The 24,252-nt window shown below is 37.1% G+C and overlaps 11 protein-coding genes and 1 non-coding gene across 12 annotated transcripts; 6 read left to right on the top strand and 6 right to left on the bottom strand.

Annotated features, from left to right (window-relative positions):
• Positions 1-711: 711 nt before the first annotated feature.
• SOCG_02081 (uncharacterized protein) lies at positions 712-2,493 on the top strand. Its single transcript, XM_013160575.1, has 5 exons — positions 712-1,024; positions 1,237-1,377; positions 1,538-1,759; positions 1,799-1,936; positions 1,994-2,493. Exons 1-5 carry the CDS (start codon positions 916-918, stop codon positions 2,071-2,073), a joined length of 690 nt encoding a protein of 229 aa, XP_013016029.1. The 5' UTR covers positions 712-915; the 3' UTR covers positions 2,074-2,493.
• A 184-nt stretch (positions 2,494-2,677) lies between these two features.
• On the top strand, positions 2,678-2,792 carry SOCG_16180. The gene has a single exon (XR_001202983.1). It is a non-coding gene; the product is annotated as a 5S ribosomal RNA (ribosomal RNA).
• A 179-nt stretch (positions 2,793-2,971) lies between these two features.
• SOCG_02082 (SWI/SNF complex subunit Snf30) lies at positions 2,972-6,564 on the bottom strand. The gene is made up of 3 exons (XM_013160576.1): positions 6,189-6,564; positions 4,847-6,110; positions 2,972-4,798 (listed from the first exon to the last, which is right to left on the bottom strand). The coding sequence occupies exons 1-2, from the start codon at positions 6,359-6,361 to the stop codon at positions 5,519-5,521; spliced, it is 765 nt and encodes a 254-aa protein (XP_013016030.1). The 5' UTR covers positions 6,362-6,564; the 3' UTR covers positions 2,972-4,798; positions 4,847-5,518.
• Positions 6,565-6,649: 85 nt separating this feature from the next.
• SOCG_02083 (ubiquitin carboxy terminal hydrolase Ubp7) lies at positions 6,650-10,232 on the bottom strand. The gene has a single exon (XM_013160577.1). The coding sequence runs from the start codon at positions 9,522-9,524 to the stop codon at positions 7,044-7,046; it is 2,481 nt and encodes an 826-aa protein (XP_013016031.1). The 5' UTR covers positions 9,525-10,232; the 3' UTR covers positions 6,650-7,043.
• A 129-nt stretch (positions 10,233-10,361) lies between these two features.
• Positions 10,362-11,812, top strand: SOCG_02084 (transcription factor TFIID complex subunit Taf4). Its single transcript, XM_013160578.1, has one exon. The coding sequence runs from the start codon at positions 10,435-10,437 to the stop codon at positions 11,551-11,553; it is 1,119 nt and encodes a 372-aa protein (XP_013016032.1). The 5' UTR covers positions 10,362-10,434; the 3' UTR covers positions 11,554-11,812.
• SOCG_02085 (SWI/SNF and RSC complex subunit Ssr3) lies at positions 11,741-13,509 on the bottom strand. The gene is made up of 5 exons (XM_013160579.1): positions 12,987-13,509; positions 12,609-12,929; positions 12,477-12,539; positions 12,257-12,354; positions 11,741-12,213 (listed from the first exon to the last, which is right to left on the bottom strand). Exons 1-5 carry the CDS (start codon positions 13,365-13,367, stop codon positions 11,802-11,804), a joined length of 1,275 nt encoding a protein of 424 aa, XP_013016033.1. The 5' UTR covers positions 13,368-13,509; the 3' UTR covers positions 11,741-11,801.
• On the top strand, positions 13,147-15,316 carry SOCG_02086 (19S proteasome regulatory subunit Rpn6). The gene is made up of 3 exons (XM_013160580.1): positions 13,147-14,008; positions 14,058-14,140; positions 14,188-15,316. Exons 1-3 carry the CDS (start codon positions 13,833-13,835, stop codon positions 15,192-15,194), a joined length of 1,266 nt encoding a protein of 421 aa, XP_013016034.1. The 5' UTR covers positions 13,147-13,832; the 3' UTR covers positions 15,195-15,316.
• On the bottom strand, positions 14,708-18,393 carry SOCG_02087 (serine protease). Its single transcript, XM_013160581.1, has one exon. It carries the CDS (start codon positions 18,298-18,300, stop codon positions 15,343-15,345), a length of 2,958 nt encoding a protein of 985 aa, XP_013016035.1. The 5' UTR covers positions 18,301-18,393; the 3' UTR covers positions 14,708-15,342.
• A 98-nt stretch (positions 18,394-18,491) lies between these two features.
• Positions 18,492-19,661, bottom strand: SOCG_02088 (uncharacterized protein). Its single transcript, XM_013160582.1, has one exon. The coding sequence runs from the start codon at positions 19,574-19,576 to the stop codon at positions 18,857-18,859; it is 720 nt and encodes a 239-aa protein (XP_013016036.1). The 5' UTR covers positions 19,577-19,661; the 3' UTR covers positions 18,492-18,856.
• A 689-nt stretch (positions 19,662-20,350) lies between these two features.
• Positions 20,351-21,755, top strand: SOCG_02089 (transcription factor TFIIF complex subunit Tfg3; the record flags this gene model as incomplete). Its single annotated transcript, XM_013160583.1, has 6 exons — positions 20,351-20,691; positions 20,831-20,956; positions 21,041-21,229; positions 21,285-21,437; positions 21,496-21,616; positions 21,667-21,755. The coding sequence occupies exons 1-6, from the start codon at positions 20,650-20,652 to the stop codon at positions 21,753-21,755; spliced, it is 720 nt and encodes a 239-aa protein (XP_013016037.1). The 5' UTR covers positions 20,351-20,649.
• A 288-nt stretch (positions 21,756-22,043) lies between these two features.
• SOCG_02090 (hydrolase) lies at positions 22,044-23,170 on the top strand. The gene is made up of 2 exons (XM_013160584.1): positions 22,044-22,434; positions 22,486-23,170. The coding sequence occupies exons 1-2, from the start codon at positions 22,148-22,150 to the stop codon at positions 23,003-23,005; spliced, it is 807 nt and encodes a 268-aa protein (XP_013016038.1). The 5' UTR covers positions 22,044-22,147; the 3' UTR covers positions 23,006-23,170.
• Positions 23,171-23,225: 55 nt separating this feature from the next.
• Positions 23,226-24,144, bottom strand: SOCG_02091 (40S ribosomal protein S3a). Its single transcript, XM_013160585.1, has one exon. It carries the CDS (start codon positions 24,103-24,105, stop codon positions 23,344-23,346), a length of 762 nt encoding a protein of 253 aa, XP_013016039.1. The 5' UTR covers positions 24,106-24,144; the 3' UTR covers positions 23,226-23,343.
• Between the last annotated feature and the right edge of the window lie 108 nt (positions 24,145-24,252).

The raw sequence follows: 24,252 nt of genomic DNA on the forward strand, positions 1-24,252 counted from the left end.
CAGTCGGTGACATAATGTCGCTGCTTTATGAAATTGAAACATGCGAAAGGCCACTACCATGATTTTTTTTTATTCCTATCTTTGGTTTTAGACAGATTTTACTCAAGGTATTGATTTTCTTTAGAAATAAGGAACAATTCCTTTTTTTTTTTAATCTCTGAAAGGTGGAACCGATTTCTACAGACTTTTCTTGGTAATTCTAGTTAATTTCGAACTAGCTATAAGTATTGGTGTTCTTTTGGTTTTTGGTTTGCCATTGCAAAAATGAAGAATAAATACAGCCCTGTTTCAGACTCTGACGAGTCTTTTAAAACGCTCATTGATGAGAAATCAGATATACATTCTTCAGAGGTTACGCCTCCTCCGTATTCAGGTAAGATTTACTGAAATAGAAAGGAAGGGTTGGTTTTTTTGTATGTTTGTTGAAAATGTCTAGGCTAAAAACAGTTTTGATGAAGAATCATGTTTGTTTGTTTACTTGTTGTGTTTAAGATTAATAAACTTGTTGATTACCATCAGCAGACTTGACAAACGCTCTATCCTTTCTCAAACAACAAGAGCATTCATCACTAATACATTCATTAGCTCCGAACAAATTTATTGATTTAGAAATGGCTGATGGATCTGCTCGGCCTGTTCCCGTGTCCGACCCAGTCGGTGACATAATGTCGCTGCTTTATGAAATTGAAACATGCGAAAGGCCACTACCATGATTTTTTTTTATTCCTATCTTTGGTTTTAGACAGATTTTACTCAAGGTATTGATTTTCTTTAGAAATAAGGAACAATTCCTTTTTTTTTTTAATCTCTGAAAGGTGGAACCGATTTCTACAGACTTTTCTTGGTAATTCTAGTTAATTTCGAACTAGCTATAGATATTGGTGCTCTTTTGGTTTTTGGTTTGCCATTGCAAAAATGAAGAATAAATACAGCCCTGTTTCAGACTCTGACGAGTCTTTTAAAACGCTCATTGATGAGAAATCAGATATACATTCTTCAGAGGTTACGCCTCCTCCGTATTCAGGTAAGATTTACTGAAATAGAAAGGAAGGGTTGGTTTTTTTGTATGTTTGTTGAAAATGTCTAGGCTAAAAACAGTTTTGATGAAGAATCATGTTTGTTTGTTTACTTGTTGTGTTTAAGATTAATAAACTTGTTGATTACCATCAGCAGACTTGACAAACGCTCTATCCTTTCTCAAACAACAAGAGCATTCATCACTAATACATTCATTAGCTCCGAACAAATTTATTGATTTAGAAATGGCTGATGGATCTGCTCAGCATTCTGCCCAAGAGTCCACTAACAACGCTGGATCGGATTCGACATATTCGAAGTGGATTATTATCATATATCTCTTTTTTTTGCGTCTCTTGGGTACATTGGGGCTTATTGTATTCTTCTCGTAATGTTCTTTTATTTCAAGGTTCCTGTGAGGGCGCAAGACTTTTGGGGACTTTTTGGCGGATTTATTGGAGCGATATCATTATTTCTTTATTGTAAGTTGGCGTTATCTTTTATTTTTACTAACTATTAGCAATGTCTCTAATTCCTAAAGAATGGCTCAAGCAAACTGGTACAGTGCTATCCAACATGTGTGCCAACATGTGTGTCGCAGTAATATGTACGGCTTCTCTGAATGCCCCTTGCTATTCCGTGTATTATTTTGTAAAGCAGGTAATAGGATTTGAAAAGATGGACAAAGGGTTTTTCTATTTTGTTTGCATTGTTAACGTTGCCTTGTTTGTTTTATTTTGGAGTATGTCTTATAACTTGCGAAATATTCTAACTGTTCTAGTGAATCCAATTGCCCGTGAACGATTTAGATTATTAGTCATTAATATAGGAAACGGAATAGGAAACGGCGTAAATGGCATAGGAAACGGTGTAAATGGCACAGGAAATGGCATAAGAAATGCTGCGAATCTTGCTTTTGGTATGTACATTACGTAAATGCTTCCTATCATAGAGCAATTATTAACCAAGTTAAAAGGGACAAATCAAGGAGACGAAGCATCTCAAAACGAAGAAATTGAGCTTCAACCTTTTGCTGGGCAAAGCGCTGAAGTTTGAGTTTTAACGAATCTTTTCCATCCCTCCTATAAATCACATTTTCCTTGGAAGCATTCATATCAATTGCAATCCCTCGAGTTTCTGCATTCTTGTCCACAAAAGTAAGCACAGCTTCATTCGGCAGGTTTGATTGCTTTTCACGTTCATTCTTTTATGTATTTAAGAATTCGTCTCGCAATAGTGTTATTTATGAATCGTTCATTTTCTTTCTGATGAACATCCTTGTTAAAGCAACCTTTTTAATGATTGTTTAATTGTTATGACAATAATTTTGCAAAATAATCAACCGATTCTAACTCAAAACTGTGCGGTGTAATCACATGTCTTTCATGATTTGTAGGGAACGAGTGATTGCCTTACCGTCAATGTTAAATTTCATTTACAGCATAGCAAGCACAAATCTTTCAACTGAACGATCCGATTTTTGTAACCTAATGAATCAAATTGTCGTCTACTTAGGAGTCAAGTAAATGAATTGAAACACGAATTATCAGACTACAACTTCCATGCAGCCATGTAAACAGACGCAGATGGAACTGAACAAATTGCATTTTGAAGTAGGATATCCAGGAGAAATACCTTTATTTACACATTGTAAATGTCTACGGCCACACCTAGGCGAAAACACCAGTTCCCGTCCGATCACTGCAGTTAAGCGTCTGAGGGTCTCGTTAGTACTATGGTTGGAGACAACATGGGAATCCGGGATGCTGTAGGCTTTTTACTTATTTTATTCTTTTTGTATTTACGTTTGCGATTCTCTTCTATTACATCCCTTGGTTACATTTTCTTTCCAAACAAACTTGAAGTCAAGATCACTAGGATCCCCATATTGATTTCAGAGCTGCATAAGAACTGAACCAATCTCTCTATACAAACTTGTATATGTATTTAAAGAGGAAAATCAAACTATATATATTTATATATTCCACGATATATGATAAACTGTACGGGTCGGGCTCTCCCATAAATAATACAGCGGGCCTTTTTTTTTTTTTTTTACTGTTTCGTTTACCAAATACCTAGAAAATTCAGAAAAAAATAAAGAAAAGACAAAAACAAAGAAACGGTTCTGAAACACTTTAAATAAGTAATTTTTGATGGAGTCTCCCCTTTTAATAAAGCATAATAATGACTTTTGACAACACTACCTGAACTGCTACATAGTATACAAGTTCCAAAGAAACGAAATCCAAGAGTTTTAAGAGACGGACTTAGCGAACAAAGTAAGAAGCGGGTTTGTATATGATGATGAGGCTATGGGAATAAATTGCTTTCTATTGCTAGATGGCGAAATTTTAGCGACTCGAGGGATTATTACCAATAATCAATTATCTATTGTTTATTCTATATTTACCAATAGAAAATATTAAGTACCTTGTTTCTTGGGCTGGTCCTGATGATCCATCGAGTCCAAGAAATTGGTTTTTTTGCTACAGAATTATATCAATCTCGCATTATCACGTCGATTTCAGCAATTTTGTCCGAGTGTTATTCAATAAGAAGTTCAGATATTGTCGAAAAGATGTGTACGTCAACCTCGGTTGCATCATTAAACACCAGTTCTTCGCTTGGTGGAGTTTTCACTATTTATTAGTAATTATAAAAAATTTCCAGGTTTATTCCTGTTGATTTATTATTACTTATTGGACACTGGTGCCAAGTACTTTCGCCGCTGCGACGGTTGCAAGTTATTGCAACTAATGGAGACATGAGTTTAGCGCGCGTTCAATGGATCACAATTTAGGTAGTTATTGGGCTGCAAACATTCTTGTTTTTATATTCCTAGCCATGATAACCATTCCAATTTGTGTTTCTTAAAGAGGATTCGATTCCATAGTAAATATGCTTACATGTATTATGTCTTTGATGAAGAGTTTGTGGAAAAATTTCATCTATACAGGACAACATACCAAGCAGGAGCAGCAGCCAAGTGCAGGAATGGAAAGCACTCGCTATATTTATGTTTCGGCAAGTTTTTAAACTTCATGGCTTTCTAGTATATATCGTGCATTCTAAGAACGTCGTCAAGACACTGTAATGTCTAACCGTTCTTTTATCAAACTTGTGCTAAAGCTGTATTACGTTGTACTAGTATACACCTTCGACAGTGGATTAGTCAGTACAATGTATCGTAAACTTCAATCGTTATTTACGAGGAGACTAGCTAACAGTAATTTATAGCAAAAAACCGTTAGCCTATGTAATTTTTGTCAATGTTCTCATATACCAAGAAGTTGCTATAGTCTACCAATGCTTCATCTTATCACCGCGATGAGCTGTTCGACAAAGGAACCATAATTTGTCAGAAAGCCCGTTTGGACTTGGTCCATCATTTGATGATTCTTTCGCAGCTCTAATCAACCTTTACAAAAAACTGGCGTCTTAACTCGAGAAAGAGGCATTTCTACGAGATGGTAAATCTCAATTTCCTGAGAAACTGGAAGATTTCAAGAATTCGAAAGTTCAGTGGGGATTTCGTAGCATAGTAAAAGACGTAGAGAACGTGGGAAAAAAATAGAAATTTGGATGGAAAAGTTCAGCACGTTGAAATTATTTATATCGACACTATTTTAATATTGAAAAAAAAAGAAACGGTTAATTCCAAGATAAACAAGAAAAGAGCCTCAGTATAGACATCTTAAAACATTGTAAACAATGCTTTTTGAGGATGCAAAACGAGTCCCACTTATCGACGGACAGAACTTTCCTGCTGATGCTTGACCTATAGAATGACATTAATTGTTTGAATCCAAATCAACTGAAAACATACTTGCAGGGATATGGCGGAACGCACGAGAAGAAAGAACCACAGGCATTTATTAAGGAGATTTGTAGATTTAAGTTAGTTTGTTACGCCATTAGACTTTTAATGGAGTTTCCAGATAGTAATTTGAGCCCCTTTCAAAATATGCAAATTAGTACACCAAAATAACAGAGAAGAAATAGTGTCCGCCAAGAGTTACTGTATTTTGTCAAATAGCTAGGGTCTCTTATTGCTTGTTATTATTAAATTTTCGAGGGACTTAACAAACTTTGAAATTTGTTAGTAAATTCGCATTCCATGTCCCTTACCAACAGTATCCTTTTTATTACATATTTTCTTATGACAATGTCTTGACATTTGATCATTGCAATAAGAGTAAATTAGCCCAAAGTCAGTATTCAGTATCATCGAACATAAAATAAGGCCCGAAATGCCGTAGGCTTTTTATTCTACTCATTATTTTTTGCATGGACAGTTTCTCACTCCCTATCTTTTTTGACTATATATCTCGAATATAAATCCAAATCACTTCTCACTTGAATTTATAAATAGCAAACACTGGAACATTTCGCATGATGGAAAAGTCAAGATTGGCAATACCAGAAATATATGCAGGCGAAACCTAACCCAACAAGACAGTAAGAAGACAAGAAGACACTACGTTCTGATACATGACTTTTATTTTGGGTAAATGTTCTGTTGGAACTGATTGAACACTGGAACATGTCGTTGACCAGAGTCAGGTATTCTTTGTTGAACATTAGGATATATATCTTGACTGTACATGTTTTGCGGAGCATTGTTAAGTTGAACGTTATCAGGAGTAGTCTTTATACCTGACACAGGAGGGTGCATGTCTGTAGAGTTTCGCGACATCATAGGATTCATTATAGCATAATGGTTTTGTGGGTATGAATTATAAGGGTTCATTAAATCTTGTTGCGACCGTAAGGTATTCACGACTGCCGGCGATGCATGTTGTCCATTAGGATTCATCCCATTATCAAAAGATTTATTCATAAAAGAATTATCCGAACTGGTTGAATTTGAATGACTATAAAATGTGTTTTGAGGATTCAAGTCAGTATTTTGCATTGCATATGCAGGTGTTTTGGGTTGCAACTTCTGGAACATCTGTCGAAGGTCTTCATAATGAGGTTCTAAGTAAGGCATGCCTTCAGGACATGTTAAGGGAGGTACTGCTTGAGTTTGCCGCCCAGAGGCCAAAGATGCCAAGAATGCAAGATTATCTTTAATGCGCCGCATGTATCTATTATTTAGTCAGATTTCTATTTCTTTCAAACTTCCTCCAGATCTTTCAAGCAAATATCTAGCATCTTCGTCTTACCTTGTAAGCATAATAGCCATTCTACTCTGTACGTCTGAATCACTAGCGTACATCTTTTTTATTTGATGTAATTCGGCACATCTCCATAATAAATGACTATTTATTTCAAGTAATTTGTTTAATCTTTCATGATCCTGTAAGGTAGTACTGACATTACCGCTAGCCGTATTCATATTTTCCGTTATATTCAATAGTCGCCTAAAAAGTTGATATTTATCCACAGTAAAACGTCTAGAGTTTGTATAAACAGCTTATTATAAGAGCAAAAGTACCATGAAAGCGGACTATGAAGACTTGTAACAAGAAGAATTGGAATTTAAGGAATTTGCCAAAACGCAGGGTTCGTTGGTTTACTTTAAATATGAAAGATCCCACGATGGTTTACAATTTCTTTATTTTTTATTTATTTCTATCTTTATATTTTAGCTTTTATATTTACAAGTATTATTAAAAGCTTAGTATTAGGATGCTTGCAGATTACCAAAAGTTCACGAAACAGAGGAATAGCTTGATAAATCTCATGAGACCTTGTTTTTATGAGACCATGCTGAAAAGTACGCATCATAAATAGCAATTTTAATCGTACAGATTATAAATGAAAACAATTTCATAAACGAAGGAAAGACTAGCGAATGAGGATGAACAATAAATCCATCGTGTATTATGTGAAAGAAAACTAAATAAGTAAACTAAACTTAAGAGTGCTTGAAGATAATCCCCTTGTAAACCATTTGAACGGTAACAGTCGGTTTCAAAACGAATATTGTAATAAACAGATCCTCCTAAAGAATTAATAAATAAATATTTTATAAAAGAATGTACATCTAATGACGAAGTATTCCTGACTATAGCTTTTCATTTTATTTTTTCGTAGAAAAGCATATAAGCTTCCACCTTAGAAACCTCTTCCCACGAAGTTTTCAAGACCATATTGTCACTTATGTATAACCATTGACGTTCTTTGCTTCCTGGCTCTGTTTCTGATTCCGATGTTTCAGACGTTGGAGATGTAGATCTATCCACTGGAACATGTTTGTGAGACAACACATATGCGACGTAATGACCGTAATTTAATGTACCTGAATGTGCCACAACACCAAACAACCTATACTTATTTCCTTCGGACGACCGTATTGTGGGCATGACAAACTCATTGACATCTAGTTCTTGTTCAAACTGTACAAACCCATTAATTTTTTTGGGGTCGCAACTTCCATCAGCTGAAAAATTGTGATGAAACCTTTTCAGATGAATCACAAACACAGGCGGTAACGGTGAATCAATCAACAGTCGCTTATAAGCTTCACGATAGGTGAAATTCAAAGAACAATCACAAGTACTTTCATCTTCGGTGTTTTCTTGTGATACACTTCCATGGTTAGAGGCTGACTTACAGTCGCAACTACGTCCACAAGATTCACAAGCAAACATGTTATCACCACTTAACTCTTCTATGCGAGTGAAGTTGCGTAAACAGTCAACAATAGTATTTGGCTCATTTATATGAGCACTATCAGCAATTAAAGACTCGGGGAAAATGAGAGATGATAAATTACTAGACTGTTTTTGCGACCGGCGAGAATGAATAGATCGATTACTCAACCTCCGAAAACTTTGGAAATATGAATTACCAGCTGATTTTTCATCTTCAGCAGCATCACGTTCAGTTGGCGTTTCCGGTTTGTTTTCGTTAGACTCGTCAGGATTCTTTTCATTTACAGAATTAACATCATCAATAATGATTTTTACGTCTGGTACATCAATTGGTTTCTTTGGCGACCTTCCAAAGCGAGACCGCAGTGCGCGGTGAAAACGATGACGCTTGCTCAAGTTTTTTGAGTGAGCATGGATAGACAAAGAAAAATCTTGTGTAGGCTCATAGCTTTTGCTAACTTCCTTGCAGTTTTTACATAGAATAAGACTTACAAGGCGACCAGTAAATAAAGAATCTATCACTGTCTGAGCATGTTCTTCATCCATATTCATCGAATTATCAGAATCATTTGTGCTAGATGCTGTAAACTCGTCGAAATTTGGAAAGTGATTATTTGCCTCGTCAACCCCATCTTGGGATAAGCCTTTCTGTAAATGACTGTAAATATCTCGTCTATTATCCTTTTTAAAAGGATTATTGGACCCTGTTATGACGAAGTTTTCATTTGCTTTTGTTTCACTAATGTTAACAATGTTTAATTGACTAGAGTCAACATTCTGTATCGAGTGATCTTCCTTGCTCGCACAGGGAATAGGAGAAATATTAGGAGAATGTATATATGACGAGACAATATCAGCACCCACCGAGACGGAATGATTATTTATAGGAGTAGTCAAAGGACTGGCAGGCTTATGGTTATTGTTTGATTGGTGCCCATTTTCAGAAGCAGCATTAGAATGTGATTGGGGCGAAGGTGACGCGATAGTGCTACCGACCCTAGCTACTTCTTTTTCCTCGTTTATTAAATCATTAAGTAGATACCTCAAAAGTTCATGCGCATCTTGTTGAATTCCCTCACTAAACTGAGGATGACGATAACGAAATTCGCTAAATAAAATTCCTGGGCGGAAAACGGTTACGGATCCGTCTGCTCTGTAGAAGGACTTCATAAACCTTACAAAGGCAGAAAGCAACGAAGAATCTAGATGATTTTCGAAATGCAACTTCGGATTTCTATCCGAACGGAATGGACGTCGGCTAATACAGTCGTGAAGATGTTCAGATGAAGACAAGACTTGCAGAACAGAATTAAAGTAGCACGTTGCACCCATATTTTTCAAACCTGGATGAATAATATGCAGTTTAGGAGAAGGAGGAGATTTAGAAAAGTGTTTTGAAAAAGTAGATAACTTTTCCTGGGATTTAGAATTATAATTAAATGAACTATCTTGTTGCTCAGAAGAAAATGGAGATACCAGGTTGGCACGGATAAACTGAGAAACGTCTCGAATTACCATGTTTTTTTTCTCAAATGGAAGAACTTCCATGTTGCATGCAAAACAGAAACATTTCAACGTTACGATGTTAACAAAAACAGAGTGCTTGTTGTTCTTTCTGTAATGAGTTATCGAGTGATTATCATTATGAGCACAAAATAGATAGCCACAATTAGTACAAAGATTTAATTCATAATCCTCATTCGTCCCTGAATTCACGGCACAAAGTAGACATAGGTGTTTGCTTGGGTCACGAAGAGTTCGGGCATTATTCTTAATATAAGAAAGTTTCACGCCTTTTTTTAAATGCAAACATGATTTCACTTGAGAAACCAGCTCCTCTCTAGTAGACAGCTGAGAAGCTTCTTCTTGTATTTGAATTGATAAAGCCTCTTGTGTATTCATTGCAATTAACAAAGAAGTTATAATAAGAAAGTTAGATTAACTCAAAGGTAGGTGCAATTCTAATGCTTTTTATGCACACTTTAGATAGGTACGTGTAATGTCCGGATATCTTCTGTAAAACTTATGACAAGTCAACAGGCTTCTGGAATGATGAAAAACTAAAGACAAATTAACAAAAGAGATAGTAAAGAAAGTACCACTAAGGCAATGGATGTTCGCAAGATCCGGTTGAATTTTCGGAAAACAACGGTTTTTAAAAGTAAGAAGGTATGATAGTAACTATGCACCAGCAAGCCAGCAAGTAACCAAAAGAATGAACAAAAATCTCCCAAGCTCTATCAAGTATGATATTCCTGAGAATTCAATTTTAGAAGTCGAGCAAAGGTACAAGGTATGGTGAAGGAATCCAACCTGACAGCAAAATCAGCGACTTTAAAGGAAATCGTCTTTTAATTTAATTAGAAAAGTCAGCCATTCAAAGCACTTTTTCAAATCTAAGTATAATACACAGTTTGCGAATTGAAGGGATGAAAAGTTAACAGTGTAGCTCGCACTGACACTTTTGAATGCAACTTAACCCTGCAAAAAACCAAATTTCAAAAACAGATACGGGAGACTCCAGTTTCCTCGAGGATTCACTGAAACTACTCAAAGTCGGCCAACAATGAGCGTTTGCAGTAGTCAGATCGACACAGGTTACTGTTCACCTACATGTTCAAATGGACTTTAGTGAGATTTAAGCTAATTTGCTATTTTATTAATAAGGAACTCAGTGCAGTAAGGGTAAGGCAGAATTTTTAATAAATTTGAATAAAAGTGAAGCTGAACACAGCAAGCATCGGGAATCAGAATTTGGATGGAAAAGGCGAAAGCTTTGACATTCGACCATTTAATTACAATTATTTATTGAATGGATTTTAGTAATGATAATATGAAACGATATGGAGACGATGAAGAGGCACCGCAAGTGAAGCGTACGAGAAATGACGATTATCCAGAGTACCCAGCATACGTGAGCGGCAGAAAGCCTTCTTTTGGAGGCAATCAAGGATCTGGATCCGGAGCTGGTAAATTAAATTACGGGCCTTCTCGGCCAGGAAATGTCCCTTCATCCTCAGGTGCTTCCGGCAACGCAGCAGCCACCGGCGATCGTCAAGAAGCAGACCAATTGCAGGATGCTCTGATATCATGTGGTATTCAATTAAAAGAAGAAGAGTTAAATCTTTCCACTTCGTATTATGATCCAGCATCTCTAAATACCTTTGCACTTTCAACTGAAGATCGATCGAAGAAATGCGACTTCTTAAACTCATACACTTTGATGCAAACAGTCAGCAGTATTGTAAATTTGCATCGTTTGAAGAGCATGGATACGGATATTCATGCGCTCATCTCTATGGCAGTACGTGATTACATGGCAAATTTGTTACAGAGAATGATTGTTGAAAGCAATCATCGTACCGCTCGACTTGATACGAAAAATTATTCTCAGCTTGATAATGTTCGCCAAGTACTAGCGAATTCTGCTTACAAGGAGTACGAAAGTGAAGAACGAAGACGAGCTGTTTTGAATGTTCGTCGAGCTGAACATGAAGCTAGACTTGCCGAGCTAAATACGAATGCAAATAGTGAAGAAGGATCTTCCAGTCGACGTAGAAAAGAACAAAGCTCTTCTGCTGCTGCAAAGAACATATCCGAAGATGCTCAAAACAGAATGACGAATGCCACCGCAAGTATTATGGCTGGAAGCGCCTTACCTTCTGGTGGGAAGAAATACTCTTGGATGGCCACAGACATAACTCCGGCTGCCCCTGCTATCGGAGGTGGTTTTGGTATTCGCAAAAAGGAAAATAACACTCATAAAATGATGGCGCGTGATGGAACATTGCCTGTTCAGAACGAAGAGAAAGGCGTTATAAGCATCCGGGATGCTCTTGCGATTTTGGAAATGGATCGTGAGGGGGCTGGTCGCATATTTGGAAGAGGAGCTCGGGCGATGATGCGAGCATACATTCGTCTAAAGGATTAAAAGCTTGATTTGTCTTATCAACTTTTTATTTCTCTTTTCTTACAAGAGTGTTCTCATGATCAATTTTAGATTAATCTTATGAAGTATGAGGTTCTGTGTTTGCAATGGCTTTTTGTTAGGTAGATGATTCCTCTAATTGTTACATGCTCGTTTTCATGTATGTGTAATATACATTCGTATGTTTATAATACTATGTTATTTTTTATTTTCATCCTAATATATCATTGCTGATTAAAATCCATAATATTTTATTTCCTAGTAGATGCATTAAGAATTTCTTGCTGTTTTTTGCTATTTAGTCTATTTAAATAATGAATAGCGCTTTCCTCAATCCAAGGTTGTTGATAGTATTTTGAGTCTTTCTTTTCGGCAAAATTTGTTTCGGAGCCATCCAAAATAACTTCCAAATCCTTACTTTGAGATTCAGTCCATCGATGAATAAACATTACAGGGTCCTCTGAGAATTGCCGCATAAAATCATATTTTGATTTGGAATAATGAATAGCTTCAATAAAGCTTGAAATTTTTTCATCGAGAACTTTGATTTCGTTTTGGTTCATCACATTAGCTAAGAATGACCGGGTTTGGGTTTGTTTGGGATCGTCTGCATTAACAAAAACATCAAATATTTCAAAAGGATTGTCTGATTCTTCATTCACACTATAATGTGTTAGTCACGGATCATCTGGTACGAAAAACTTACTTTAATTCAAACGACAAAACTATAGGATCGACCGGTTCCAAAAACCTGTTCATTAGTTCTGGTATCCTAGGAAAATAAAGTCGGTCCGTTTCAAAAAGCTAGAAAATGTTAACAACCCATTTTTTAAAGACTTCACAACAACTACGTGTGGAAAGTGTTTGCACAAACTCTCATTGTGTCAAGGTTACACCAGAGTTTATAATAATTTAGAAGAACTTACATTTCTTAATCCTTTATCGCAATTGATTAAACGCTTTTCTTCCATATCCTGAAGTCGATGAAACTATATTGATGTTAGCGTATATAGAAAAAAAACGAACATGAAATTATTCAACTAAACTGAAAAATTTACCTTGATGTACTGCCATAAAGCCGTGACGATGGTTGGACGCGTTCCTTCTTTGATTGCCAAGAGATTAGCAAATGCACTTGATAATTTGTAGCGCTCAGGGTGCTCGTCGGGATATAAAAGTATGTTTATTTTTACATTTTGATCTCCATTTCGCTTTAATTTAAGTTCATTTGCCAAGTTAGTACCATTCGAAAGCTTATTCCATTCTACGTAGTTACTTTCTGGATACAATTCCTCTGAGCGTTGTATCTGAAAAGCTATTTTCTTGAAAAATGTGGTGAAAGGTATTTCATCCAATTGCTTCATTTCTTCTTCCTTTCCCTGATTATATTATGTTAGCCAAAATCAAATCAAATCGCAAGCAATATTTTAACTTACAGGAATTAATCTTCCTTCCATATGAATTGTCCAAGAAGGAACAGAAAGTGAAGCTAAATCACTAATTTGGATATCATTTTTCTCTTCATGACTTTGAAAAGCTTGGTTTTCTAGAGTTTTCCTGATGAAAATCCGTATTGCTCTTGTCTTCTTTGACTGACGACTAAGGGAATCCTGTAAGTCAAAGCGTTTTCGCACAATTAATGAGTCTAAACGTCTCTCAAGCTCTTGTAATTCAACATATTGATTTGCTTCCAGTATAGTTTCCAAAAGTTTCTCAGGAATTTCACGTTCTAATAGTCGAATCTCTTTTTTTACCTCACTTGCTTCTTTAGTATCTCGCTCATTACTTTTTTCGCTGAGATTAGGATTTCCCGACATGAATTCTAAATTAAAATGAAAACAATGACTATATTCGCTGGTTGGGTCGAATTTTTTGATACTTGAGAAACTATATCGTTGGACGAATGAATATGGCTATGAAGAACTTATGGTGTTGAGTAAATGAATCCATGTCTGCCTTTTAACATATGAGAATTAGCAGCAAAAATCAATTTATTTAAATAATTGAGATTTTCTACTTTAGTTTAATACCCATTTTGTTCGTTTAGGATATTATTTTACGATCATTGTTGGCACCCTGCAAAGTCCTGTGGTTATTCCTCATTGAAGAAGTTTTTTATTTATTTCAGCAATTCCTTAAGAAATAAAAACAATAATACAAGAAATCTCTTTTACTATATCGCCTTTTCCTGTTTAATGTCAAATCACTTGAGTAACATTGTCACTTGTAGGTTTCCTTCATGAAATAAGCAGCAGAGGCATTAGCAAGCAGCTACCAACAACATGCCTTCAAACGCGAGCATTGAACTAGCAGGAGCTGAGCTAAAAAGCAAGAACTTTGCAAAAGCAGAGGCTATTTATAGAGAAATTCTTCAAAAAAATGTAAAGAAAGATGACTCTCTAATTAACGAGCAAGAACAAGCGATGGTCGGCTTGAGCGATCTCTATGTTGCTGAAAAGTAAGATTATAAATAATTCGGATTATGAAAAATGTTATTAACGATTTAGTCGTCATGAAGATTTAGCCAAATTTGTTCAAGAAGTTAGACCGCTGATGTCGAATTTTTCGAAAGCTAAATCCGCAAAAATTAGTAAGTTACTTGAAATAATTGCTCAGGGTCATTAACAAAGGTCGTAGTTCGTACATTGATAGACAAGTTTTCCGGTGCCAAAAGTTCATTACATTTGCAGATTGAAGTCACCAAAAGCTGTAGAGAATGGGCTGTTGAGGAAAAGCGAACTTTCCTTCGTCAAGCCTTAGACACAAAGCTTATTTCCTTATATTACGAAAACAGCTCTTATACCGATGCCATCAATTTAACGAATACTATTCTTTTTGAACTCAAAAAGATGGATGATAAAATGCTTCTCACAGAAGTTCATCTATTAGAATCTAAAGTTTATCATGCCATTAGAAATATCCCCAAAGCCCGTGCTTCCCTTACTGCTGCCCGTACAGCCGCTAATGCCATATACTGTCCTGCTGCACTTCAAGCCAGCCTAGATATGCAAAGTGGTATTTTACATGCTGAAGAGGCAGACTTCAAAACCGCTTACTCCTACTTTTATGAAGCTTATGAAGGATATAATACATTGGATGACGTGAAAAAGGCTCTTTCTTCTTTCAAATATATGCTACTTTCTCAAATCATGTTAAACTCTATTTCTGAAGTAAAATCTTTGTTAACAGGGAAGCACTCTGCAAAATATTCCGGAAGAGACATAGAGGCCATGCGTGCTGTTGCTCAAGCTCACGAAAATCGTTCTCTTGCTGACTTTGAAAAGGCCTTGCAAGATTTCAAGCAAGAATTGGCCTCTGATCCTATCATCCGTTCCCACCTAAGTACTTTATATGATAACCTCCTAGAACAAAACTTGCTTCGCGTCGTGGAACCATACAGTCGTATCGAAGTTTCACACATTGCCAATGTAATTGGTCTCTCTACCGTACAGGTTGAAGGAAAGCTTAGTCAAATGATCTTAGACAAAGTGTTTTATGGAATTCTTGATCAAGGTAGCGGTATCTTAATTGTCTTTGATGAACCACAACAAGATAAAACTTATGAGGCTGCTTTGGAGGTCATCAAGAATATGGGAACAGTTGTTGATCTACTGATTGAAAACAAAGCTTCTGCTTTACTTTAAAATGTTATTTTCATATTTCATGAGCCCAAATAAATAATCTCTTATTCAAAATTTTTTGAGTAGAAGTTTAGGTAAATGACAAAAACTTAAATTCGTATTGGTAGTGTAGTTGAGTCTCGCGCATGAACTTTACAAAACACAACTTTTTTTAATCTGCAGCAGCAGAATTGGTATCCACGTCTTCTTCAATGACCAAGCCCATTGAAGGATTATCTTCTTCACCTCCCTCGTCATATTGAACTGCACGCCAACCAACCTCACTATTAGAGTCACGCACCAAATCAAGCGTGGGGAAATAGTGTTCATTCATTTTAATAGTCAAAATAACGGGTACTTTATCAAATGTTACTGTGCTCACTCTCACATATGAATTGTCCTGAACTTTGCGAACTTCACGAACGAAACTCTCAAGATCCAGAGTAGGAATACCATTAATGGCAGTGATGAATTGAGCAATACCCAAATCATATTGATCAGCAGGCGAGCCTCTACTGCGATTTGTGACAAATACGTTTGATGGTAAACCTTCGCTTTGGAGACGAACAGCTCTGTGCGGAGCTTGAATAGTAGCACCCCAACATATTATTACCCTATTTGTTTCACAGTTTTCCGTAGAGAACGTCGGTACCTTAATACTCATTTCTTTTCCTTCACGAAGAATATCCATTTCAATTTCTTCAACATCTTCGGCTTCAATATCCTGAACACGTGTTACAGGCTTCCCATTAGCGCTTAATATAACGTCTCCATCAGTCAAAACACGAGGAGTGTTTGCTTCAACATGAGTAATCATAAAGAGTTGATGGCGCTTTTCGTTTGCAGTTTCGATTTGCTGAATGCGTTCGGCAGACAATCCCATACTTCTTGCATGAGCTAATTGAATAGCACGGAACTCTACATTTAATATTCTGATATGTGGGTTAACCTTATTCTGTAGTCGTTTTAGGGTTGTTAAAACCACCGGAGACGCCAAACCAAGATGATATTTTACATCGGTACCGCGACTTGTCTGCTCACCATAATGAGTAAGCCAAAGAGCAACAACTTTTCCTTCGTCATCTGTTAAGACACCGGATCCACACTGTGATCCCAGACCAGATTCAATAGTTATTGACTCAAAGTTAACAGCTCTGAATCGCGGCATCGGATTTGGAGGAATAACCATAGTGATAACGTCAGTGACAGAAGTTCTCGTAGCAACAACTCTAGATTTGGAATTAAATCCAAAGAAATTTACGTTATCACCTTGAGAGACATAGTAGTTGCGTAACTCGGCAGCCTTAATAGGTGTTTCTCCCAACAATTTCGGATCGTATTTAATAAAAGTTAAATTTTGGGTTGGGTGGAGATGTAAAACCTCAGCTGGAATCTGTATAGAATCAGCAACTGTAATCGTCAAATCCCCCAAAGCATAAGGAACAGTGCATCGACTTGTCACAGCAATACCATTATCTTTATCCAACACCAAGGCTGTTCCTTGTTTTCTACTTTTTCGATAACCGTCCAAATGAATGGGCATATAATAAGTAATCTTGACAAAGCAATTATTTATATCGGCGGTCGGGCCAAAATTCTCCACATTTAGTTTGGGGATAGATGTGGTACACGGAACGTTGGGTTTTGCAGGCAAAGGATCACCAAGATTTTGAAAATCCCAGAAACCAGTTTCGTCATTTCTGGTAGCTAAACGAAAAGCTTTAGCCCAATGACGGTCAACTTCAATGACATCCGTGATTAAAGAGTGTTTGTCGTGAATAAAACGATATCCAACGGCAACACGTGATCGATCAGGAATGGTCTTCATAACTTCAATGAAGGCATCTAAGTTGGGGACGGGTTTATACGCTACACTTTCAAGCAAATAACAGTACTCTGGACCTTCCAGACGGAAAGAACCAGCTGGCTCACTAATGAAAACGCCTTTTACTGGTAAGGCATATTGACGAGCAAGTTGATAGGAAAGGTTATGAAACTTTGCACCACAAACTTCTACGTATCTATCTGGAGCAATATCATGAGTACTCTGGACTCGACAGGTGACGTCGACTTTGTTGTTTCCACGTTGAACGGTAAGTACGATGTCTTGACCAATGGATTCATCTAAGATGCTTTCTAGCTCTATGAGATCGATTAAGTATTTTGAATTCAGATGAAGAAGGATATCACCCTCGTGTAATTTGTTGTGAGAAGGTCCTTCTGGAAGCACCGTTTCCACGACCAACATGCTTGTCGCACCGGGGAAAAGACCTCTCACTTGTTCTTCAATAGCCGTATCCAATCCTAATCGAGAGCATTCGTCAAAAGGCTTAATCAAAAATTGGGCTTGAATACTACCCCTAGTAATAGGTTTCTTATTCTGAAGGCATCGTAAAGCACGTAATGGCCGATCCAATGGTAAAAAGTAATCCGTTGCTGCGATCATATGGCCGCCTGCTTGTAAAGCAACCACATTCCCGTTCCTTTCCACGACTGGACTTCCACTTGAGCCACCGCTGGCATTGGCAGCAGCTTGAATATAGTTTGTGTTAAAGTCACAGTACGTTAACTCACCATAGTCGGGAACATTACGATCAACTCTGGAAATCCAACCAGCAAGAATACTCAGCTTTTCAGCAGCATCATTACCAATTACGCGGATTTCTGCTCCTACTTTGGCCAAGTCGGGACGTAATTCCAATTGTTCAACGTTCATGTAACGAATTCGTTTGGGGTCAAACCGCAGAAATCCAAAATCATGGACTGGGTCACGATAAACGGGATATACCTCAACTTCTTCGTGATTATCCAAAATTGCATGTCCAACAAAGGGGCCAGCACACACTACGTGTCGGTTGGTCAACATATAACCATTTTTAGCATCCACAATGAACGCACTGGCTTCTCCAGTGCCAGATTCATCTGTGTCAAAAGAAGCAACCTGACTAAATCGGATAGAAACAACGCACCTGACTACACGAGCAATTGATTCCTTCCACTTTCCACTTTCAGCAAGATGTGAAGATGGAGTTGCTTCTGCTGCAGGTTCGTATGATCCATTCATGCGTGACGCATTTTCATCATTTTCTTGAACCACAGAATTCGCTCTAGCTCTTTTCTTTAAGGACATACTAAAAAAGAGGTAAGAGAGAACTGTTCAAACTTTTCGTGGACGCGAGAGAAGATCAATTATGGGTGAGTTGGTGCATTGCACAAATTGCTTTAGCGCCTTACGCTACACTCTGGTAACCAATGAAGCTATTGTCTTGTAATTTCATAATACGATATTTAGATGCAGGCTATATTGAGTATGGAGTGTAAGAAAATCTAAATTGCAATGGACTTACTGTTAACGTATTCTTAAGTGTATTAATTCATAAAGGATCTTCAAATTTGTACTGGTTGTTTAGCGGGATAAGTATTTCATGTCATGAACCAATACTTGTAAAGTCATTAAGAGTCGTTGATGAAGACTTAGCTTTTCTTGTTGGAGACACGGACCGACACGAAACAAAAGCATTTACTAGCAAAGTCAATAAAGATATGAGAATGAAACAAGAACAATTAAGAATCATAAAAAGTGGCTTATAAGAGTTTCGGCAATTTCACTTAACACCCAAGACTATGAAGGAAGTAAACCGAGAAAGCTTTGCGTTGATATATTTCAGTCTCGCACAAAACTTGACTTAACGTCCAAAAAATGACAAGGCGTGATTGGAGTTCCTTGGAAATGGCTCGAGACCGAAGCGGATAAAATGCAGGAATTCGTCTATTGACATACCATTATGTTGACAAACCTTCCACAAGCTGGAAGTTTGCTCTACAATCAGTGTATCAAGACCGAGGCGATCGTATTTTTGATTTCGTCTCTGTTGAGGTAGCGGGTGTGAACCACCATCTATTTCATTTTCCAAAGGTTGATCCACATCATAGCGATCCCAGTACGCCTTTTCTTCCAGCCTGGTGGGAGAAACCTTGTTCTGTTCTGGTTGATCATTTGCAATTAGCCCATGAACAGCGTCTTCTTGCTGCTTTTGCTTTTGTTTCTCATGTAGGTCATAAATGCCGTTGAATTTTAAGGAACAATCACTTTTAAAGTAATAAACTTCAAATTCATATTTGTCTGTTTGAAAAATGAAGGAATCAATTCCTTCTTCAGGGCGTTCTTTCCTCACAAAAAGCGCTAATTGTGGGCTAAGACGCTCTAGATAGAGCCTCAAATTCTTCGATTCTTCTTCATCTATGACATCCTTATTCAAAAGCAATGCTTCGTGAAATCGCTCAGGAGGTACTAAAAACTTGGTTCGAAGTTGCAAAATAGGGGTTACGGTACCTTCCAGTTGCTTTCTATCCTTTAGAGGAAAAATCCCTAAACAAGTCAATTCATCGCGTCGATTGACATTCATTTTCGTGAAAGGAAGCAAACCTCAAACTGTTCTCTAATTCAAACTGATGCAGCTGCGTTGGAAGATCTCGGCGTAGAAGTTGTTGCTTCATATATATAAGCCGGTGGAGTGACATGTAAGTATCAATACGTAAGGCACATGGTAAGGTCTGTTCTAAACAGTTTCTTTTACATAGAAAACATAAAAAAAAGGAAAACAGAATACAGTCATCAAGCAAACTGTTTAAGAATTGGAAATAGTTGATTCACAAATATTGTTTACTAATGAACGTCTCTTATAAAACGGTAGGTTGAATAGCATAGCTCGCTATTATGCATAAATAAACAAAAAAGAAAGAAAGAAATGCTGCTGGATCTTCAACGAAAAACTTGCGCTTATAATCAGATAGCATGAACGTAAAAGAAAAGTTTTTATTTTATATTTGAAAAAGCGCTTTGGATGTTTATGCTTCAGTTTGCGTGACATTATATTCCGTTTACGAAACGGTACATTAGAAATGTAGTATCGCAGTAAACTATGAGAAAGCTTTATTCTTATTTTATCATATTGTACAATTTTTTTTTTCATTTAGCTTAATTCCTATTTTTTTTTTTGAAAAGACAATACAAACAAAATTCTAATAATGGTTTTGTTGATTACTGCAATTATTTCCATATCCCTTGAACGCCCAATTTAAGTTTTGTGAGTGTCTTATAGTTCACTATTCAAGAAAGCTGACTCCAGCTGGATCATTCCTGGCTAGCAGCAGCAGCAGCGACGTTATAAATCCACAAAACGCACAGTGAACGTGAGCAATCTAGTTTACTTTTGATTAATTTTCCCATTCATTTTTGCTGTTCCTAGACGTTGTATGCTTCGCCGCAACTAAGTCTAATCTTACCGTTTTAACAAAAGAAAGGACATTGACACTTCCCTTAGAAAAGCCAAGTAACTTATTGGTTTCTTTGAATAGACTTTTATCGGCGTATAAAAAAATCTTTTGTCGTTTCTGCTTCACATACGCAGTTCCTTAATCGCATTCTTTGCATTAGAAATAATCCAAAAACGGTTTCTGTTTCTCTTTGTTTGTAATCATGTCCACTGTTCAGAGAACGTTACGATTAGTTACTGATCAGGTAGGTTGATTTTTTATGAATGGTTTCATTCATGGCTTGAAGAGGGAAAAGGAAACTGCAAAAATACCGATTGTATCGTGCAACAACTTGTTTCCTCCATTGTCTACGAATATATCTTTTTACTAACCTTCCTTTGTAGCATATTTTACCTGGAGGAGAAGCTGCTGTCCTCAATGATCAAAGCTATGCTATGCGAGAATGGGCTATTAAGCTTGTTTGCCTAGACGCTCAACAAGAAGAGGTCGACGCAAGTTTTATTGACCGTGTAACTTACAAGTTACACCCTACATTTCAAACCCACAAGGAGTATGTTTCCTAAAAAATAATAGCATCGCTTGACATGTTTTAGATGATAATCATGAATTGGTTACTGACGTTTGCTCTAGCTGTTCGTAAACCTCCTTATATGATTCGGGAACAAGGTTGGGGTGAATTTGAAATGGAAATCATAATTTATTATGCGGACAAAGGCGGTGAATATCGCTTTTCTCACTACCTGCATTTCCAGCAAGAGCATTATCACGAAGACATTGATTTGGTAATTTTAATTCTATACATGATTATATGAACTTCTTTTACTGACTCCTTTCTAGACAATAACTGCGGGTCGGCCTGGGTTGCTTAAAGCTTTATCCCTAACAGGCCCTGTTCCTGGTTATTCACCCGAGGCCGAAGAAATAAGAAAGGATAAGCGAAAGCCTGAAATTGATGCTGGTGCTGCAAAGAAAAAAACAAAAGCAAAACCTGTATGGGACGAGACGATGCTTCTTCACATCTTACATTCATACTAACCGAGTACTTTAGGTGGATATGGAAAAGTTGGCCGATGGTCTTCAAAAATTACAAGAAGATGACCTTTTGCAAGTTGTACAGATGGTAAATGAAAACAAAACTCCAGACATGTACGTTCGTAACGATATTGAAGGTATGTTTTACGAATGGCTATTCTCTTCTCTTTTACTAATTCCTTTACAGGAGGCGAATTTCATATTGATCTTTATACGCTTCCCGATAATTTGCTTCTTTTATTATACAGCTTCTGTGCCAAACGCGTTACTATGTAATGAAAGTAAAGCGACTCTGCGGTTCTACCTCGGGTTTCGCTAGATAAAATTAATGACAAATCATTTTTTTGATAATTTCTTTTTTGTTTATTATTCTTTGGATGGATTGTAATTTCACTTTTACCAACTTACCTTACCAACATCAACATACCTTGACTTTATGTTGATGTTATTCATTCTTGCCACTAACAACGTAATTTGAACGCTAGATCAAAAGAAAAACAACTTTAAGTAAAAATTATATATATTTAGAAATATTTCATGTATTTTTTTTTAGTTGTATATTGGGAAAATTTTTATCTGTCATTTAGCAGTCCTCTATAAATTCGATATCAAACGATCCTGTCAAAAGCAAACTACATTCAAAGTTTCAAAATTTTTATAGAAGTACCATGACCTTTAAACCAGTGCAATTAGCGTTCGAAAAGTTTTCTGCAGTTGCTCCGAAAAAGCCCCCAGTTCTTATTCTTCACGGACTGTTAGGATCGAGAAAAAATTGGAAATCTTTGTCAAACCACTTTGTCTCTAAACTAGACAGAGATGTATACAATATCGACCAAAGATGCCATGGTGACTCGCCTGGTGTTGGTCCTCTGTCATACCAATCTTTAGCTTTTGATACCCATCATTTTATGAAATCGCATGGCATTGAAAAGGCTTCTATCATCGGTCATTCTATGTAAGTCTATCTATAAACTGAAGTATGACTGAAATACTAACACTTGTCTAGGGGAGGAAAAACTGCCATGGCAACTGCTTTGCTATACCCCGACATGGTCGAAAAACTAGTCGTCGCCGATAATTCCCCTATATATACCCATCTTCCAGAAAAAACTAAAGTGTATATTAAAGCTTTAATGCGCATTGACGAAGCAAACTTAAAAAGACAAAGCAGCGCAGATAACATTCTCAAGGAGGTCGAAGATGTAACTTTAGTCAGAGCATTCTTACTTTCTAACATTAGAAAAAACGCCGATAATGTTTTCAAATCTCAGATTCCTCTTGAGACCATCTACAACTCTCTCCCTGATTTAGCAGGATTCTCCGTGAACGAAAATTGTGCGGATCAATACACAGGACCTACCTTGGTCATTAAAGCCAAACACAGTACTTTTGTACCCGATGAAGCTTTACCTGTGTTCAAAAAAATGTTTCCAAATTATCAAATGGAAACCCTGGACTGTGGTCATTGGGTTCACTTTGAGAAAGCCCAAGAATTCACTGGACATGTTGTTGATTTTTTGAAGTAGCCTATTATATATTACAAGACAACTTAACTCTTACGAGTAAGTCTTACACATTGAACTCCCCTCTCGAATTTTAATAGAATACTTATCCTTTTTATATATAAAATTTTGGTTGCCGGATAGAGAATACAATACAATTCAATTGGAAATAGAAGAATTATCGTGAAAGTAAATCATAATCTCAAAACCCTTCTTACGATGTATTTTCTTGTATTTCAATTACACTTATTATACTAGCTTACACATCTCTACATTACTCACAAATTATATAATAGACGCTCTTTTCATTAGCTCTTCTATAAATTTCAACTTGCAGCCCCAATGATTTCGATAGGATATGTTTATACAGACTCCAAAGGAGCGACATCCTTGGTAACCTTAGTGCCAACATCTTGACCTTCACCGCCGTGAAGCTCAAGAAGCTTTTGAGCATCGTGCTTAGGAGCCTTAAGGATCTTGACCTTGCGGACAAGAACGTTTTGGAGAGGGAAGATACCATTGGTAGCCTTCTCAATCTCACGACCAACGACCTCAGGAATGAGCTTTTGGACAAGCTCTCTCATGGAGCAAGAGGAGGTTTGGTTTTGGATGACTTGGAACATCTTTTGACGGATGGCGCGAATTTGAGAAGATTGAGCATAGGTAGCCTTCTTAACTTGGTTGGCACGACGACGGGTGAAACCAATGACGAACACACGGCAAAGGTAACCGTCAGTAGTCTTGATGGTTTGGTCGGCTTCAATAGTGGTTTGCCACTTACGAACAAGAGAACGCAACTTGTCAGAAGTGATGCTCAAACCGTTGAAGCTGGTAAGACAGTTCTTACCTTGAATGTCTTCAACACGGAGCTTGACCTTGCGGAATGCGTGTTCTTCATCCTTTTGCAAGTCTGCAAGGGAAACTTCAAGGATACGACCCTTAAGAGCGTCGTTGGCGTTCTTTAGACCGGCAGTGCGGTTGACAAGAGTCTTTCCAACGTTCTTGACCTCGAAGAAGGAAGGAGCCTTAATGTCGTACCAGTCCTTACGAGCGAAAGGGTCAACGGCACGCTTCTTAATTCCCTTCTTGCCTTTGGAGAGTCTCTTGTTTTTTCCAACAGCCATTGTGGAGAAGTTTGGTTTGCTAAATTTGGCAATTGTGAAAGTGTTCGTTGTGACTGTTCAAGTTCTATGTAGGTTAGGGTTGACTAGCGAAGTTGTGCAGATTCTTCGGTGTTATGTTTGTTACCACAGTCTTTTGTTACTTCATTT

The sequence above is a fragment of the Schizosaccharomyces octosporus genome (genome assembly GCF_000150505.1).
Source record: "Schizosaccharomyces octosporus yFS286 unplaced genomic scaffold supercont6.1, whole genome shotgun sequence".
NCBI classification, from domain to species: domain Eukaryota; kingdom Fungi; phylum Ascomycota; class Schizosaccharomycetes; order Schizosaccharomycetales; family Schizosaccharomycetaceae; genus Schizosaccharomyces; species Schizosaccharomyces octosporus.

Bases quoted from the DNA above. Each gene is read 5' to 3' on its own strand.
- SOCG_02081 (XM_013160575.1), top strand. From the start codon at position 916: ATGAAGAATAAATACAGCCCTGTTTCAGACTCTGACGAGTCTTTTAAA. The intron at 1,025-1,236 runs GTAAGATTTACT...TACATTCATTAG, and splicing joins TACGCCTCCTCCGTATTCAG to CTCCGAACAAATTTATTGAT. The intron at 1,378-1,537 runs GTACATTGGGGC...ACTAACTATTAG, and splicing joins CTTTTTTTTGCGTCTCTTGG to CAATGTCTCTAATTCCTAAA.
- SOCG_02082 (XM_013160576.1), bottom strand. From the start codon at position 6,361: ATGAATACGGCTAGCGGTAATGTCAGTACTACCTTACAGGATCATGAA. The intron at 6,111-6,188 runs GTAAGACGAAGA...ACTAAATAATAG, and splicing joins ATGGCTATTATGCTTACAAG to ATACATGCGGCGCATTAAAG.
- SOCG_02083 (XM_013160577.1), bottom strand. From the start codon at position 9,524: ATGAATACACAAGAGGCTTTATCAATTCAAATACAAGAAGAAGCTTCT.
- SOCG_02084 (XM_013160578.1), top strand. From the start codon at position 10,435: ATGGATTTTAGTAATGATAATATGAAACGATATGGAGACGATGAAGAG.
- SOCG_02085 (XM_013160579.1), bottom strand. From the start codon at position 13,367: ATGTCGGGAAATCCTAATCTCAGCGAAAAAAGTAATGAGCGAGATACT. The intron at 12,355-12,476 runs GTAAGTTCTTCT...AACATTTTCTAG, and splicing joins GCGATAAAGGATTAAGAAAT to CTTTTTGAAACGGACCGACT. The intron at 12,214-12,256 runs GTAAGTTTTTCG...AACACATTATAG, and splicing joins GTTTTGTCGTTTGAATTAAA to TGTGAATGAAGAATCAGACA.
- SOCG_02086 (XM_013160580.1), top strand. From the start codon at position 13,833: ATGCCTTCAAACGCGAGCATTGAACTAGCAGGAGCTGAGCTAAAAAGC. The intron at 14,009-14,057 runs GTAAGATTATAA...TTAACGATTTAG, and splicing joins GATCTCTATGTTGCTGAAAA to TCGTCATGAAGATTTAGCCA. The intron at 14,141-14,187 runs GTAAGTTACTTG...CAAAGGTCGTAG, and splicing joins AGCTAAATCCGCAAAAATTA to TTCGTACATTGATAGACAAG.
- SOCG_02087 (XM_013160581.1), bottom strand. From the start codon at position 18,300: ATGTCCTTAAAGAAAAGAGCTAGAGCGAATTCTGTGGTTCAAGAAAAT.
- SOCG_02088 (XM_013160582.1), bottom strand. From the start codon at position 19,576: ATGAATGTCAATCGACGCGATGAATTGACTTGTTTAGGGATTTTTCCT.
- SOCG_02090 (XM_013160584.1), top strand. From the start codon at position 22,148: ATGACCTTTAAACCAGTGCAATTAGCGTTCGAAAAGTTTTCTGCAGTT. The intron at 22,435-22,485 runs GTAAGTCTATCT...ACACTTGTCTAG, and splicing joins TCTATCATCGGTCATTCTAT to GGGAGGAAAAACTGCCATGG.
- SOCG_02091 (XM_013160585.1), bottom strand. From the start codon at position 24,105: ATGGCTGTTGGAAAAAACAAGAGACTCTCCAAAGGCAAGAAGGGAATT.